At 40.0% G+C, this 16,449-nt stretch overlaps 1 protein-coding gene across 1 annotated transcript in view; it reads left to right on the forward strand.

Moving 5' to 3' along the window:
• Positions 1-16,239, forward strand: part of SLC15A5 (solute carrier family 15 member 5) — a 313,596-nt gene extending 297,357 nt beyond the window's left edge. Inside the window, exon 9 of the mRNA XM_044088238.1 lies at positions 13,289-16,239. Within this exon, the coding sequence (XP_043944173.1) occupies positions 13,289-13,397 (109 nt within the window). The 3' untranslated portion in view covers positions 13,398-16,239. The remainder of the gene's footprint in view (positions 1-13,288) is intronic.
• The last annotated feature ends 210 nt before the right edge of the window (positions 16,240-16,449 follow it).

Genomic DNA, 16,449 nt, shown 5'->3' on the forward strand with positions numbered 1-16,449 from the left:
TAAATGATAGAGCAAAATCCCAAAAAGGGAAGGCATCACTGATCAGTATTAGCAAAAAACTATGGGCACTCATAAAATTGTCTAAGGCCAGCTTCAAGAGAAAAATTGCACAGGACACTAAGGATAATCACAAGGCTTTCTTTAGTTATGTTAGGAACCTGGGTGGTAATTCCCAGATATGCTCAGAATTAGTCCAAAATGACAAAAAATACACTGAACCCACAGACATTGCCAACATCCTAGCTGACAGGTTCAGCGCAAACCCCCCCCCCACCAAAAGGGCAAATATCTATCCCAGCAGAGTGCTGCCCCCCTGACATCTCAGATGCTCAGGTAAGAGCCCTCTCCAAAGCAAAAACACAGCATCAATGGGACCAGACGGTGTCCTGGGCTGTGTCCTACATGAACTCCAAGAAGAGCTAAACCCAAACATAAAACTACTGTTCAATCTCAGCCTTACTACAGGATATGTGCCCAAAGAGTGGCGTACAGCAACAGTGGTCCCTCTCCATAAAGGTGGTGCCTCAACGGATCCTGGAAACTATCGCCCCATAAGCCTGACTAGCTTAGTCTGCAAAGCTATGGAAAGGATCATCATGGACCTCATAAATAAAGATATTGGGGACCTACAGACACTGGATCCTACCCAGTTCGGCTTTGTTAAGGGCAGATCCTGCCTCTTAAACCTGGTTGATTTCTTTGAAACAGTCACCAAGGCCATTGACGAGGGGAAGGTGGTCCACACAGCCTACCTGGACCTCGCAAAAGCCTTCGATACAATACCCCACTCGGGCTTTATAGGTAAGCTCACCAGCTTAAATATAAACCCCTATGTCACTAGATGGATTGCAAACTGGCTCAAGGACAGAACCCACATGGTTAGAATTGCTGGAGCCATGTCAGACTCCAAACCAGTTACAAGTGGTGTCCCACAAGGCTCAGTCCTGGGACCTCTCTTGTTCGGTATATATTTCTTGGAGGTACAGGCCAACACGGAAGGACTGTGGCTGACCAAGTTCGCAGATGACTGCAAACTGGGCACCATAATCGACTCTCCAGCCGACACAAGCATCCTCCAAAAGGGCCTCATAGAAACAGACAACTGGTGCCAGAGCCATGGCCTCAAGCTAAATGCCAAAAGTGTATAGTCATCCCCTTTGGCAAATACAAAGTGCCCACAAATTACCACATAGGTGGTAATCCATTAAGTACAAAAGAAGTAATTAGGGACCTGGGGACCCAAGTTGATAGCAATCTCTCATTTGACAACCACGTGGCCAAAGTGGTTAGAAAAACATTTTATATAGCCCACCTAATCATGAAGGGATTCACATCTAGATCAGGGGAGGTCATCGTGCCTCTTTACTCATCCCTCATCAGGCCCATAATTGAGTACAATGCCCCTTTTGGGATGTACCTTACCAGACACCTGCAGCAACTGGAAAGACCCCAAAAGTACCTCACCAAGAGGATCAAAGGGCTCAAACAAATGCCATATGCTGCCCGGTTAAAGAAACTCCAGCTCTACTCAGTGGCATACCGCCTGTTCAGAGGCGATCTGTGCCTGACCTATAAAGCCATGTCCAACCCGGAATTAATGGACATGCTGCACCTCAGAAAATCCAAATCCCATCAAGCTACGCGCTCGAGAGACTTGAACCTCAGCACTGAAATAAATAGGACATGCTGGAGGGACAGATTCATAACCCAGAGGCTCCCTTCACTCTGGAATAAAATCCCAGTCCAGGTTAGGCAGAGTCCCTCATTGACTCTCTTCAAGAGGAATCTTGATGAGTGGATGGGAGATCATAGGTTTACCCCGGGTATCACTTCTGTGTCACTGTTAGACAGAGACAGTATACTAACCTCGAAAAAGGGCATAGCAAAATAAATTTAAAATGGGTGGCGAAAGCCAAACACATTCTGGATAGGCTTATAAATGCCCTAGGGCAGATAGCCTAGTATGAACCTATGAACCTATATATGGGTCTACTTTGTTTGATAGAAAACACGTTTCACTGAAACTAATTTCGTTGAAGTCTCATTTCACTGAAAATGAATTGCCTGAGCACAATTCACTGAAAGCTCACTTCACTGTAAACTCATTTGATTGAAACTCTGTAGTGTGATCCTGGAGTTAGTAAATATAGTCAGGGGGTACAGCTACCTGCATTGGGAGGTCTGGGAGGGGGGGCACAGCCCCCCACATAGTTTGGGTATGTATTATCTTTTGGAAAGAGTTATTCATTCGACTTGTAAGTATCCATGTCTATGGTTTACAACATTTAAAATAGGTGGGGGGCTATGCCCCCCACACACCCCGTTACTATATATGCTAACTCCAGTATCGCACTACAGTGGGGTACAGGGCATATACCTGTTTAGACAAAATGAGTTTCAGTCAAATGAGTTTTCAGTGAAGTGAGCTTTCAGTGAATTGTGCTCAGGCAATTCACTTTCAGTGAAATGAGGTTTCGACGAAATGATTTTCAGTGAAATGTGTTTTCTATCAAAGTAGACCCATGTGCGCACGTGATGTGTAAATATACCACTTTTGATATCACAACTGTAAAAAGACAAATATTCATCTTTCTTTTTTTGACAAATAGGTGCAACCTCAAAGCTAGTATATTTAGAGATTCGGGTGTAGAAAGCAAAACCCTTGATTAGAGTAAAGGGGGCTGCATTCTTCTTCTAAAACTGGTATATTGATATGTTCCTCTTAGCTGTATGCAGCAGTCATCTCAGAAGGCAGGACAGTGTGAGCAGCATGCTGGTCACTGTGAAGTTGGACATTATGTAACTTATGTTTATCTTTGCTCATCTTCTGCCTAGTGCAAATAGGCTATTACGTAATAATCTCCATGTTTAGATAAAGTGAAGTGAAGTAAAGTGCAGTAAGGTTAGCTGATTTACCTAATAGGACTGGCAAGGCACCTTAAATGAGACCGGTAGCTTAATCTGCTCCTAGCAGCACAGTGGCAATCAGGACAATGTCAGGCACCTTTGCTTATCAGTATTTGTATTCAGTACACATCCCAAAATTCAAAAGGGTGTTTTCTTTTATCATAGGCAAGACAAATTACATTTTCATCCAGTATTCTTCATTTATGCACTCGGGGCATTGAACTGGTCCTTTTTCTTCAGTTTCAAACTTTATAATGCTGTGCATTGTTTTACTGGTGCTTATTTCCATTGCTAAATTTTACACCCCCCTTGAGTATAGGTGTCCTAAGCCTTGTTCTCTCCCATGGGTTCCAGAAGATATCAAAAGCCTTATGGCCAAGTAAGGTAGAGCTTGGAAACTCATATGCATGAACAGGTCTAAGAAAAATCTTCATTCATTTAGAACACTAAGAACTGAAACAGAAGCAGCAATGTAAAAAGCAAACAGCTTTATACTCAGAGCCAGTTTGTATCTGTCACTGGCAGTTTGCTGGTCTGCATCTATGTTAACAAAAGATGGTGTAGCAACTGTGAAATCATACTATCACACTGCTGTGAGAACTTAGAGCTCCTGCCCATTAAACGCAGACCATTTACTTGCCCAGGGATCTGAATGGGGTCAGTGTAACAGTGGTGTATATCCCACCTAGTGCTTTTACCACTGAGGCTCTAAATAAACTATGCAATCACATGGGTGAGCTGCAGAGCAAATATCCTGACTTTGTACATGTGGCAGCTGGTGATTTTAGTAAAGCAGATCTGAAAGAAGTACTCCCACACTACCATCAGTATGTGGACGTTCCTACAAGGGGTGATAATAATCTGAGCAAAGTGTACATAAACTTAACGAAAGCTTATAAGGCAGTGCAACTTCCACAATTGGAAAAGCTGACCATTATACCATCTTGCTATCACCAGCTTACAAACCTGCACTGGTTAGAGAGAAACCCACAAAGAAACAAATCATGGTATTGTCCAAGGAGCTATGGAAGCCCTCCAAGACTGCTTTGAAAGAATCAACTGGGATATGTTCAAGGAGGCAGCCACAGTGAATCAACATCTGAATATTGATGAATACACTGAGACAGTGATGGCATACATTTCAGACTGTGTTGATGGGGTAACAAATACCAAGAGTATCACTATTAGAGCTAACCAGAAGCCACGGCTCACCCCTAAGGTATATGAGCTTCTGAAGGAGAAAAATGCAGCTTACAGGACTAAGGATAAATCAGCCCTAAGTGTAGCAAGGGGTAATCTGAAGACGGGTATAAAGGAAGGCAAGAGGGAGTATGGCAGAAAGGTGCAGAGCCACTTTGAAGACATGAAGGATGCAAGGAGACTATGCCAAGGCATACAGAAGATCACTGAGTACAAAATCAGGTCAGCACAGTGTGAGGACAGCATTAGATTCCTGGACAGTCTGAACATCTTCTTTGGTAGATTTGAAGAAAGAAACAACAGGTTGGCACTAAAGCTACCCACTAATGAGAAGGATGCAGTACTCAGCCTCAGCACAGAGGAGGTAAGAATGCCAGGAAGGCTGCTGGCCCATACAACATACTGGGCAAGGTGGTAAAAGGCTGTGCTGATCAACTATGCACAGTGCTCGAGGAAATATTTAACACCTCTCTTGCCATGGCAAAAGTACCCTCATGCTACAAGGAGACTTAACATCAACCCACTACCTAAGAAAACCACTCCTTCCAGCCCAAACAACTACAGACCCATTGCTCTGGCATTCACTGTTATGAACTGTTTTGAGTAGCTGATCAAAAAGTATCTTTCATCATGCCTACCTCCTGAATTTGACCCTCTGTAGTTTGCGTACAGCACTAACCAATCCATGGCTGATGCCATATCAGTAATACTAGACATCTCCCTTGAGCATTTAGAGGGCAAAAGAGTAAACACAACTATGTGAGGATGCTGTTCATAGACTTCCGCTCTGCATTTAATACGGTGGTACCAATGCAGCTGATAGAAAAACTGGCACATTTAGGAATCAGTAAACATCTCTGTAACTGGATCCCGGACTTCCTGATTAAGATACTACAGAACACATCAAAGTGCATCCCAATTAACACCAGGTTTCCACAGAGACGTGTTCTCAGTCCACTGTTATTCACCATCCTGACCCACGACTGCTATGCTAAGCACAAGTCCAACCATATCATCAAGTCATGTGGCTCATCACAAATGAGGATGAAGGGGTGTACAGGGAGGAGGTGGCATCTCTGATCAGTTGGTGTGAGGAGAACAATCTTAACCTGAATGTAAGCAAGACCAAAGAGAGTATCATTGACTTTAGGAAAAGGAGAACAAACCACCCATCATCCAAGATCAATGGTGAGACTATGAAGAGGGTTAACAGTATGAAATTCTTGGGTGTACACATATCAGAGGATCTCTCGTGGTCAGGGAACACTAGCCAACTGGTCAAGAAACTGCACCAATGCCTCCACTTTTTAAGAAGGCTGAAAAAAGCTGTTTTCTCCTTATATTCTCTCCATCTTCTATAGAGGTGCAGTAGAGAGCATCCTCACCTGCAACTTCACAGTGTGGTTTGGAAGCTGCACAGTTACAGAAATTAAGGCACTACAAAGAGCGGTGAGGGTTACAAATAAGGTAACAGGTTCCAGTCTTCCATCGATACTTCTTTATTCTGCAAGAAGCATCCGAAGGGCCACCAAAATAATACAGGACAACATGCATCCTGCACATGGACTGTTTAACCATCTGGCATCTGGCAGGACATATCACAGGTTCTGCTGAAGGACTACAGAATTCAGTAACAGTTTCTACCCTACAGTGATTAGACTTCTAAACTCGGGCACTAGTCCCAGGGGTCTGGACACATAATAAGTACATTTTTATTTATTTGTGTAATATATACTTACATATATTCCAGGTAAGTGCAATATTTATTTATTATATCCATAGTCAGTATTATTTAACTCACTCAAGTGCAATATTAGACAAATAACTTAGGCATGTCAATCTGTAGTGTGTTTTGTTTTACTTTAAATAGGGTAGTTAATTTAACTCAGGGGAAGGTATTTTTTTCATATATGAGTGTTGGTAAGTGTCTGCTCTTTCATGTCCTCCCCGCGGTTGAGTGGCCTCCAAAAGACATGCATGAATGGACTTGCCTTCGCTGAAGGTTGGGTGTCGGGCTGGCAACTTGACACCATAAAAATCTACTGCCAATCATTAGCAGACTAGAGTTCCACTGTGGCGACCCCTAACTGGGAAAAGCCGAAAAGACAAAGTAATTGGGAGTAGTACTGTATTTGTTAGTTATTATTCCTCTACTTATATGTGTTGTTTCACTTTCCTTTATAATCTCAAGAATTGACCTGATGCACGAAATTTCATTTAGGCTGCACGTGTATAAGTCAAAATGACAATAAAGTTTACTTTGACTGACTTATCAGAAAGCAACTTGTGCATTTTTATTAAAGCTCATCCTTTTTGTCTAACTCAAGATCACAGAGATGATGTAATATACCTTTTACTGGACCAAACAAGTGTTTACAATTACTCCAGCTTTCAGATTAACAACTCTTCATCAGGAGTTAAGGACTCCTGTTATTTTGAAAGTTTGAGTAACTGTGACAGATTGGTTGGTCCTATACAAAGTATTACATCATCCCTGAGATCTAGTATTTTCTATTTGCAGAAAGCAAAGCATAGGTTTTTATCATTTTCTTTGCATTATCCTGTTAAGCTCAAAGCCCTGTGTCCTTTGTTGCATTTGTCTCCTTCTGAAGTAGTGAATTAATTCTGTCACTCTTTTTCCTCTACCATATCTGTTGTTTCTTCTGCCTCAAAGGGAATAGAGCTGTTTCTGAAGTCACATTACTTGCATGAGTGAGTGTCTATTGCATACCCACACCTTCAACACTACAGAAACATGCATGAGGGGGGAAAGTTAAGGCATACAGAAAAAACTCTGAAAACATCTAGGATTATGTTGTTTTAAGATGCCCTCATCTCCCCTCTGCCTCCCATCATGATGTAAAACATGATGTAAAATACTGCCTTCCAAATTCTGGGGGAGGTGCTGGTCTCATTCTGTTTTTTCAGTTTTATTTGACATATTAATTATTCTCCTACTGTAACATTTGTTGCATTGTCACTGTTGGGTTTTTTATATGATCACTGATACAGTAGCCTAAGCTGTACAGGCTATAACAGCCGGCCAACTTCCAGAGCTTCAGGGCACCTTCCACAAGCCCAAATCATTAGTCAGCTCAAGCTGTGCTGACTAATAAAGCAGGTTGAGTGCCAAGTCCTTCAGAGCTTTCCTGATGCTGAAAAGAGTTCTCCTCTCCGGGCTTCAGAGGATCGACATTCAGCTCGTGCTATTCCATTGCTAAGCCGATAAGTTCCCTTTGGAAGAAAAATCTTCCATATATTATGTTTTATGTTTTAAATTACCTTCCTTTGTGAGAAGTATGTTTATGACTCTGTAGATACTACATCCAGAGCTGTGGTCATTGGTAATGTGTTGAGTTGGTCTACCATGCTGCATTCTCGGAACATTCCAGAGGATATAAAAATGAGAATTTAAATTCACTTTTGGATAGAGACTTAGTTTTTGGACCCTCTGTTGCAAAGGTTATAAAAAATGTGATGAGATGGATAAGATGCTACGGGGAATTTTTACAATATTTCAGCCCTCTTTCTCTAATTTTTTCAATAGATTTTCTGCCGTCTTGTCCAGCTTAGGCAAGAAACAGAACAGTCTCAACAGTATGCTGGTAAGTGGACATTTAAAAAACAATGGCAGAGCGGTTCCAAAAAGAAAGCAGGAACACGCCAGAACAAAGGGCATTCAAATAAGATGATTATGAAAGGGGCCTTTGATAATTCCCCCCACACACATACACATACATTCTGGCAGCCTCTTATCCCTTCCATAAAATCTGAATCTCCATTTCTCTCTCTTTGGTAAAAGATTGTTTTGGGCAAATGGATTCTGAAACTGATTCAGAATGGTTACAAATGGCAGTCGGAAGAAATCCCTCCTTTCCTGGGAATCATTCACATCCTCCAGACCAAACCCCTCTTTTCTCTCCTGACATACCACACATGCTTTCTCGGGGGGTAATAGAAAAAAGTTCCTCCTCCTGAGTTGGGTAGAGGTTTTTATTCAAGAATGTTTCTGGTGCCTAAAAAAGAAAATACCTCAAGACAAGTTCTGGGCTTTTATTCCTAAACTGGTATGTGATGGGGCCCAAGTTCAAGATGTTTTCACTTCATAACCTGTTACTCCTTCTCCTAATTTGAGTTTTTTTTTTAACCTTAGATTTAAAAGATGTTTATCCTCACATTCCTATTCATCCAGACTTCAAACATTTCTTAAGGTTTTATGCGTCTGGATAACATTATCAGTTCTCTGCCTTGCCCTTTGCCCTGTCCAATGCTACAAGAGTGCACACAAAGTGTAGCCCATTGCAGGCTACATGATATTCACATCTGCCATTTTAGACAACTTGCTTATCTTTACAGAGTAATTTTCAAAGTGTCAGGAACCTCTCACTTGGGTGCAAGATCTCCTATGCAGACTGGGATTCCAAGAGAAAATTAAAAAGTTTTTTTTTGACTCTACCATATAACATTGTGTTCCTGGGGGTGTCTGCTAGACAAGGTACAATGAGCTTTTCTTCCACAGGAAAAATCTATGTTTAAACTATTTTAGGAGGTTTCCACTCAGATTGTGGTCACTGTATGGGAATACATCAGGATTCTGGGTTTCATGGCATTTATTATTCTCATGCCATTTATGATTCTCATGATACCTCTGGCATGACTCTACATGAGAAAGGTGCAATGGTATCTGAAATGTAATTGATCCCAGCACCAACACCTGTTATCTTTTCAGATTCCAGTTCTTGGATTTGTGAAAACAGAAATCTCTTGGTGGAGACATCAAATTTCCCTGAATCCAGGCTCGCCTTCTGTCCTCCTTCTCCAAAGCAGTCCATCAACAGAGATGCCTCAGACTTTGCTTGGGGAGCAGTGATAAGAGAGGTAAAAGTGTAGGGCATTTGGGACAGCAAAGACAGACACAAGTACAAAAATATAACACAGATACATGCCCTTAACAAGGCACTCAAATCTTTGAATCACCTTTGCTCCCCAGGAACACTGAAAGTTGTTACTGACAATACCACAGTGATATGGTACAGAAACAAGCAAGACAGAACCAGATGTTACCCTCTATGCAGACTAGCCATGCTTGCATGGGATGTAGCTTTATAGCACAGTCTCACTCTACAGGCTTCCCACATTCTCTCAGAGCAACATTGTGCTGCAGATAAGCTGAGTAGGACAAAGGCAGGCCCTCATGAATAGAAATTATATCAGAAGGTCTTCCAAGATTTGATAGGAAGCTCATCACGTAGACTTTTTACCTCCTCTCTGAACAGTCAGCTGCAAAATTCTGTACCAGACCTCCATTCAAGAAGGCCTGGAAGACAGATGCCTTTTCCTTTTCCTTGGACAGGAATGTTTCTGTAAGTGTTTTCATCCTTTCCACTGATATCCAGGGTACTCTTGCAGATTCAGAAGGAATCCTCCAAGATCACTGTGGTGATTCCCTTCTGGCCCAGGCAACAATGAATGGTCCTTTCTTCTTTTGGAAATGGCCAGGGGCAATTAAATGGGGGTTTTGATACATCCTGACTCCAAGCAACTTCAACTAACTGCCTGGATTATAGGGTCTTAATATGTTTTAGGCACCTTGTTTACTGAGAATATGCAGCAGGTACTAATGGAGGCAAGAAAGCCTGCTACTAGAAAATCATATATTAGCAAATGGAAAAGTTTTCTAGTTGGTGCTGACAACAACTTAACCAGCACCCATTCTGGACTAGTCTTTCTTTGGTTTTATAATATCTGTGTGAGTTACTTTCCTATGGCCTGTATTACTCATCCATCAAAATTCATTTGTCAGCTACTTCAGCATGTCTGCCCATAGATTCAAGGCATTCTCATGTTCAGAATGTTTTTGAAAGGGATACTACATAATAAACAGACAAGAAAAACAGTGGCTCCTGTGATATATGGAAATGTTGATAGCCCAGCTATCTGGAATTTTGTAAATAATTCTATGTCATTTGTGAATATTGATATGATTTATACAGAACTGTATGTTATGTACTGAGCTAAGATGTATCCACAGTGTACCCTGATGGAACATAGAAGATTAACCTGCAAAACTTAAGAATAGTTGAGGTTAAGTTACGTTATAGCTGGGCCATAAACAAAAGATGTTATCTCTCAGTTTCAGTTCATTAGTAGACACAATGTCTAGAGCTAGACGTTTTTCTTTTGTCTTGAAAAAGAAATAATTACTAGGTTTGAGATGTGGAGGTGTTTTATTGAGTTATGTCTTCCTAGCAGCTGCACAGATCTGAGAGGTATGTATTTCTCACACAGAGATGTTAAATTCTGTTAGTTTCTGTTTTAGCCTGGGAACTGAAGCAAAGTGATGTCATCTAAGCTAACCCAGCAGTAAAATGTGATATTAATTTAAGAACTCTCTCAGAGAGAGACTGTGCATTTTGTATTTTGCCTTTCTTTGACCTGAAATATCCACTCATCATCACCATTTGCACTTGCCTTACTCTGTAAGTAAGTTCTTAGGGCATAGTAATGCCTTCTAGACTCAGATATGATTATAGTAAAGATTAGTTTAGATGCTTTCGTTATTTATTTGAGACTGTCCTGCAGTGTTGTTTTAAATATTTCCTGTGATTTTGAACTCTGAAGTAACTTTGTTTGATTTACTGAGTATTGTACTGTTCTTTTATTATTTATTATTAAATATATTTAAACCTATCTTTGTGGCTGATATTTGTGAGACATATTTAAGCTCTTAGAGTACTTGCATATCTATTTGATGACACTGTACAGCCCACTCAAATAGCCTTGCTTGGTCAGACTACCATTAGGATTAATGGTAACATTACACAGTAGGAATGGACATCCTTTGTAAGGGCCTTATAGTAGCTGATAAGGGTGGCTTGTAGCAGCTGGAACTACCTTATAGTCTGGGCAAAAGGGGGCATAGCTAGTAAACCTGTGCCAGCCTTTCCCAGGTGTGTGTGTGTGTGTGTGTGTGTGTGTGTGTGTGTGTGTGTGTGTGTGTGTGTGTGTGTGTGTGTGTGTTTGTATAGCAAACAAATTTCAAAGTGTGTGTGTGCCAGCTACTTTGGCAGGGACACAAAGCACTGGTTGAACGGAGAGGGTGCCTGAGGTTTTGGCTTGGCCACTCAGCTGAAATCTCAACCCTATAGCTATGCCAGTGGTGAGTCTTATTTGGGATCTGGAGAATGAGGGAGAAACCTGCTCTTAAGGGAAATTGCACTTTACTGTGTGTGTGAACTTGTCATCCTCCCAGTGTGTACATCCCACACTGTTGCCAGTGATGAGGATTGAGGCTCCTTGGTTACTGGGCCAGTGCAGGGGCATCACAACTCCTCCTTGGGAGTCTTAATTTTGTGTTAGAGAAGCTAACAATTGCTCCATTTGAACCAACTAATCTGTCTGACTTGAAGTTCTTAACATGAAAAACAGATTTACTGACTGCCCTGACCTTTGCAGAAAGCATATCTGAGTCACAGGTTCTAATGGTGAGTCAGACTGTCTCATTTTTTACACAGACATGTTTTTTAAGAGCTAATCCTTCTTTTATACCTAAAGTGCTATGCAAGTTTACTTTAAACCAATTTATCCATCTCCCTGTATTATTACCTGAACCCAAAAATGACGGAGAATGGATACTTCATACCTTGGATGTCTGCAGACAACTCAGGTACTATCTTGAGTGAACAAAATATTTCAGAACCTCTGATCAGTTATTCAGTTTTTGTGAATGTAAGAGAGGACAATCTGTGTCAAAGCAAACCATTTTGAAATGGTTGTCTGGGGTGATTATCCTTTGTTATTTCCACCATGACAAAACTATTCTAGGCAGGGTCAAGGCACATTTCACCAAGGCTTTGGCTTCATCTATAGCTTTTTTGAAAGGGTTGGACTCTGGAAGTATTTTAGAACCAGCAACTTGGTCCACTGTACCTATTTTTACAAAGCACCACAAGCTAGATTCTGTCTCCAGGTCTAGGTCAGGCTTTGCTAGAACCATACTCCAGGGGCACCTGGATCCTACTCCTTTCACCTTCGAGTTGTTCTAAGATATGATAACCTACCCATGTAACTTAGGTTATTGCAGCCATGATCAATATGAAGACCACAGTACAGTTGTGTAAGTAAACTTACCATAACAGTAGATGTTCGAATGCTCACTGCTGCACTAGCCACTCCTTCCCACCATCTCCCTTGTTTTTTTATGCCAGGGTATGTACATTTGTTTATTTTTGTTTCATTCCTAGCAGTGCCCTCTCAGGGCTCAGCCTCCCTCTCTGTGTTGGCATGGAAGCTCTGGAGGGCATGACTCCTAAACCTGTCTTTTTAGTTAGCTCAGCTCAAGCTGACTAACTGTTTGGGCACATGGAAGGTGCCCTGAAGCTTTGGAAGCTGGCTGGCTATTATACCCTACACAATATATAATCCATATAGCTTAGGCTACTGCATCAGTGATTATTCAAACATCTATTGTACTGTTATGGTAAGTTTACTAACTCGACTGTACTTTATCACCGATGCCCTTGGAAATCCAGTCTTCCACCCTGGATTGACCAGCAGCACTGTATCTGGTTTATCATGATGGACACAGTACGCTGATTTGTCTAGCAAGTTCAACAAGTAAAATACAACAGTAATCCCCCATCATTTAAGCATAAGCCTCATTGCTATATTATGCATCATTGGTAGTTTGTTCCAACAGTGTTCTGTGCACAGAGGTTAAAACTCTGTTTATAAAGGTTAGCGCCAGGTTTTCACAGTTTGTTTGTTTTTTCTAGATATGTAGTCAGCTGCCCAACTGTGTGGCAGCCTAACTTAAGCAAATTATATGATTTTTACCCAGTTATAGATGTATGAATGAATGCATGTAATTTTACAAAAATTAAAAGTCTGGCATCTAAAATGGCAACCTTGTAGCAATTTGCTTGTTGTGTACTGCTGTAGCCTTTGTTCTCAGTATTAATTGACCTTGTCACAATGAACTCACACTTTCAATCACACACGCGCGCACGCACGCGTGCACATGCACACACAGCGTTGTGCACACAGCTTTGTGCACACACAGCTTTTTTAAGAATAGATATTATTTTGATGAGTACATTAATAAAGTAAACTTAACCATGTGCACCAAAATATATAACAGAGTACAACTTGTTAAACATCAGTGTATTCTTTTATCTTCCAGGTATAGCAATCTGAACCAAGACAATGACTTTGGACTCAAAGACAGCATTCTAACTGAAAAGCTTTTGGAACATGAAAAATCTCTCAAGTTTTATGAGAGCATCTTGTAATGTTCATCTCAAAATTTTCTTCTATGAAGATTGTGAGAACAGACTACAGAGGAAATGCTGGCCAATATACACATTCCAAACTGAAGCACTCAGACAATTTGACATGATTTTGAAAGCATACCTTTTAGTTATGTTGTATACACTGTAACATTTTGTGTGCCATACATCATAGTAAAGACCTACCCTAAAAGGACATATATCTTAGTAAGTAGTTTGCAGTAGCCAAAAAGTATATATTTTTGATACATTGCTGACTGCACATTTCATGATACTTTTGCACAGTTTAGCAGTTTAGTTCTGGAAAAGTTATACAACTCTGTGTATTTTTTTTCTTGTGCTTGTGAGCACATCTGTGAAATAAATATAATATGTATATGAAATAGTATAGATTTTAGGTATATTTATATTTGTGGCAAATGTATTTTTGTGAAACTGCATTATTATCAATATCATTGTTTCCTGGTATGTATTGATCTCTACAGGAATTACATTTTTAAGAGTTTAGTTAGATCTGAAATCTGTGCACTGACAATGTGCAATAGCTAGATTTACAGTTGAATCTTTTTGTTAAGCATCCGTGAAACATATCAAAGCAGAAGAAAACACTACGCATGATGCTGATATTTACAGCTATAATCTTATAAATAGAAAAATTGACTGTCCTATGATTTTACATAAGATACAATATGACTGGAATTCACTCCTGCTTTGACAACATGTCATTTAAAGCTCTCCATTGACAAGAATAATGTGTTTTTTTCCATAACATGGTAAATATTATTTGTTGTGTGGAATTTCTTGTGATGATTGTGGGTGACAGACAATCTTGTGGGGGTTTAAAAGCTGCCCCAAAGGTAGTAACTGCAAAACAGATCAGACTCTAAAGGCTTGTATGTAATATGTTATGGTGTTCTTGTAAGGAAGAAGTCCTGTTCCTACTAAAACGTTATTAGTGTCCATGGAAACCAAAAACATTTCTTTTATACAGCTAACATTTTAATAAAAAGAAATCAAAAACAACAAAGTAAGTTTGGATAAGGATGCTGCGTTACATTAAGAATGAAGGTACTGGTAGCTTCAGAAATAACTTATTTATAATTATACACCTCCTGTGGCCATCTGCATACTTTTTCAACCAACTTCTACATGCCTCACATCTGCTTAATGATTTTTACCTACTGGCCGTCTTTGGTTTTCAACAGAATAGTATGTCCCTCGGTTATTAGCCATATTGCCAAACAGTTTCATTCACTACTACTTGTTCGGGTGTAGTACTTTTTATGGGTGGCAGAACAATCCATACCACCATTACCACCAATGAAAGAAGTTACACTGCTGAACCTCTGTACACAAAATCATCATCTGTGAGTTTACTACTTCTTCAGGGAAAAAAACTTTCCTCGTTAGTTATGTTTTTCATTGAGGAGTCATGTTCTTGCCAGTACATACATAAAATAGATAGATACAGTGCTACATCCCCATTATCTATTAACACCAGGATGAAGCATACTTGGGAACCCAGAGAGGTAGTTAGAATCAATAGTGTGCGTAATGTAGCTGTGACATGGAATGTGGAACTGCAAGGAAGAACTATTTAACAAATTAATGTTAATATGACATGTGCTTGAAAATCTAAAACAAAGTGAAGGAAACAATATCACCACAGTACGTTGCTGAATTATACTCATAAGGTAAAATCACACAGGGATAACTGTCTTTTAATAGCATATGTTAGACTCATTAGTTTAGATAATGCATAATATTGTTCTGTGCTAAAACAAGAAGAATGAACAGCAATTCTATTGATCAAATTGGAATTACTTTACAACCATTTCTATGTTTCCTTTTATATTTCTCATTATAAGTAAATCTATATATTTTTTCATTATTTGACTGATTTTCCTTTAATGCAGCATGCCAGTAAAATTCACATAGTCCACCGATGCAAAGACACAGTTAAGGACTATCATTAGACAGTAGGTCAGTATCCAAGCTTAAGCCTCAGTACCTGACATATAATACATTGTATATTCTCTGCAAAGGCTCACATTAGGCCAGCCTCTACCACAAAATGCAGTAAGGAACACAGCAAAAAGTCATTAGTTTTAGGGAACCTGTACTTCTGGTGTAACTTCCTAGCATACCCATCAGCTGAACAAACAGCACACATTCATGTAAGGTTAAGGTTAATGCTTTGTACTCATTATTGCTTGGTTTACTGCCACTTAGTAAGGGCTGGTACCCCCATCAATTAACTCCATAGCACTTCAGTGGTAATACAGATTTGTATCCCCAAGTTAGTTAAGAGATTTTTTTCCAAGTGTTACCCTTTGAAGTTGCCAGATTTACAGAGTCCTTAGTAGTTTCATTTAATACTAGTACTATTAAAAACTTGGCATTAGACTACACAATATCCAAATCTGTTGTAGTCACAATAATCAAACATGCTATTGGTAACCACATGCAATTACTCTCAAATTAATATTAAAAATGTTAAATTAGGTGTACCCCACATTTGAATTGCACTTTTTAAAGTGTCTTAATACAACATGAAGCAGGTTGGTATAGAAGAACCGAAAGCAATTTTAGTTAAAAGATATGAGTAAATTAATATGGTAAAAACATAATTTTATTTTATTATTATGATTTTTGTTTTATAAGGATGCAATAGAGAGACAGAGATTTTTATGAATGTTGAATAGCATGGTATATTAAGTTAAGCTTGGATCCTTTTAGTACTTTATTTTAAGGGAAGGAGTGGAGGTTGTTTTTACTACAGCTGGACTGATTGTATTTACAGTGGAAACTTTACCACTCCCATTGTGGTGGTGCTGCGGTAGCGTTGTCGCCTCACAGTAAGACGCTGTCCAGTTCGACTCTCAGTTAGAGCGTCTTCAGCATGGAGACATGCGTGAATGGGCGTACCTTCGTTGAAGGTTGTGCATCAGGGCTGGCTACTCGGAAAATAAAAATCAACTGCCAATCATTAGCAGACCGGAGTTCCGCTGTGGCGACCCCTAACCGGGGGTTAAAGATGAAAGTCACAACAACA

Source organism: Protopterus annectens, chromosome 11.part0 (genome assembly GCF_019279795.1).
Source record: "Protopterus annectens isolate FY-2018-M chromosome 11.part0, PAN1.0, whole genome shotgun sequence".
In the NCBI taxonomy this organism is placed as follows: Eukaryota; Metazoa; Chordata; order Ceratodontiformes; family Protopteridae; genus Protopterus; species Protopterus annectens.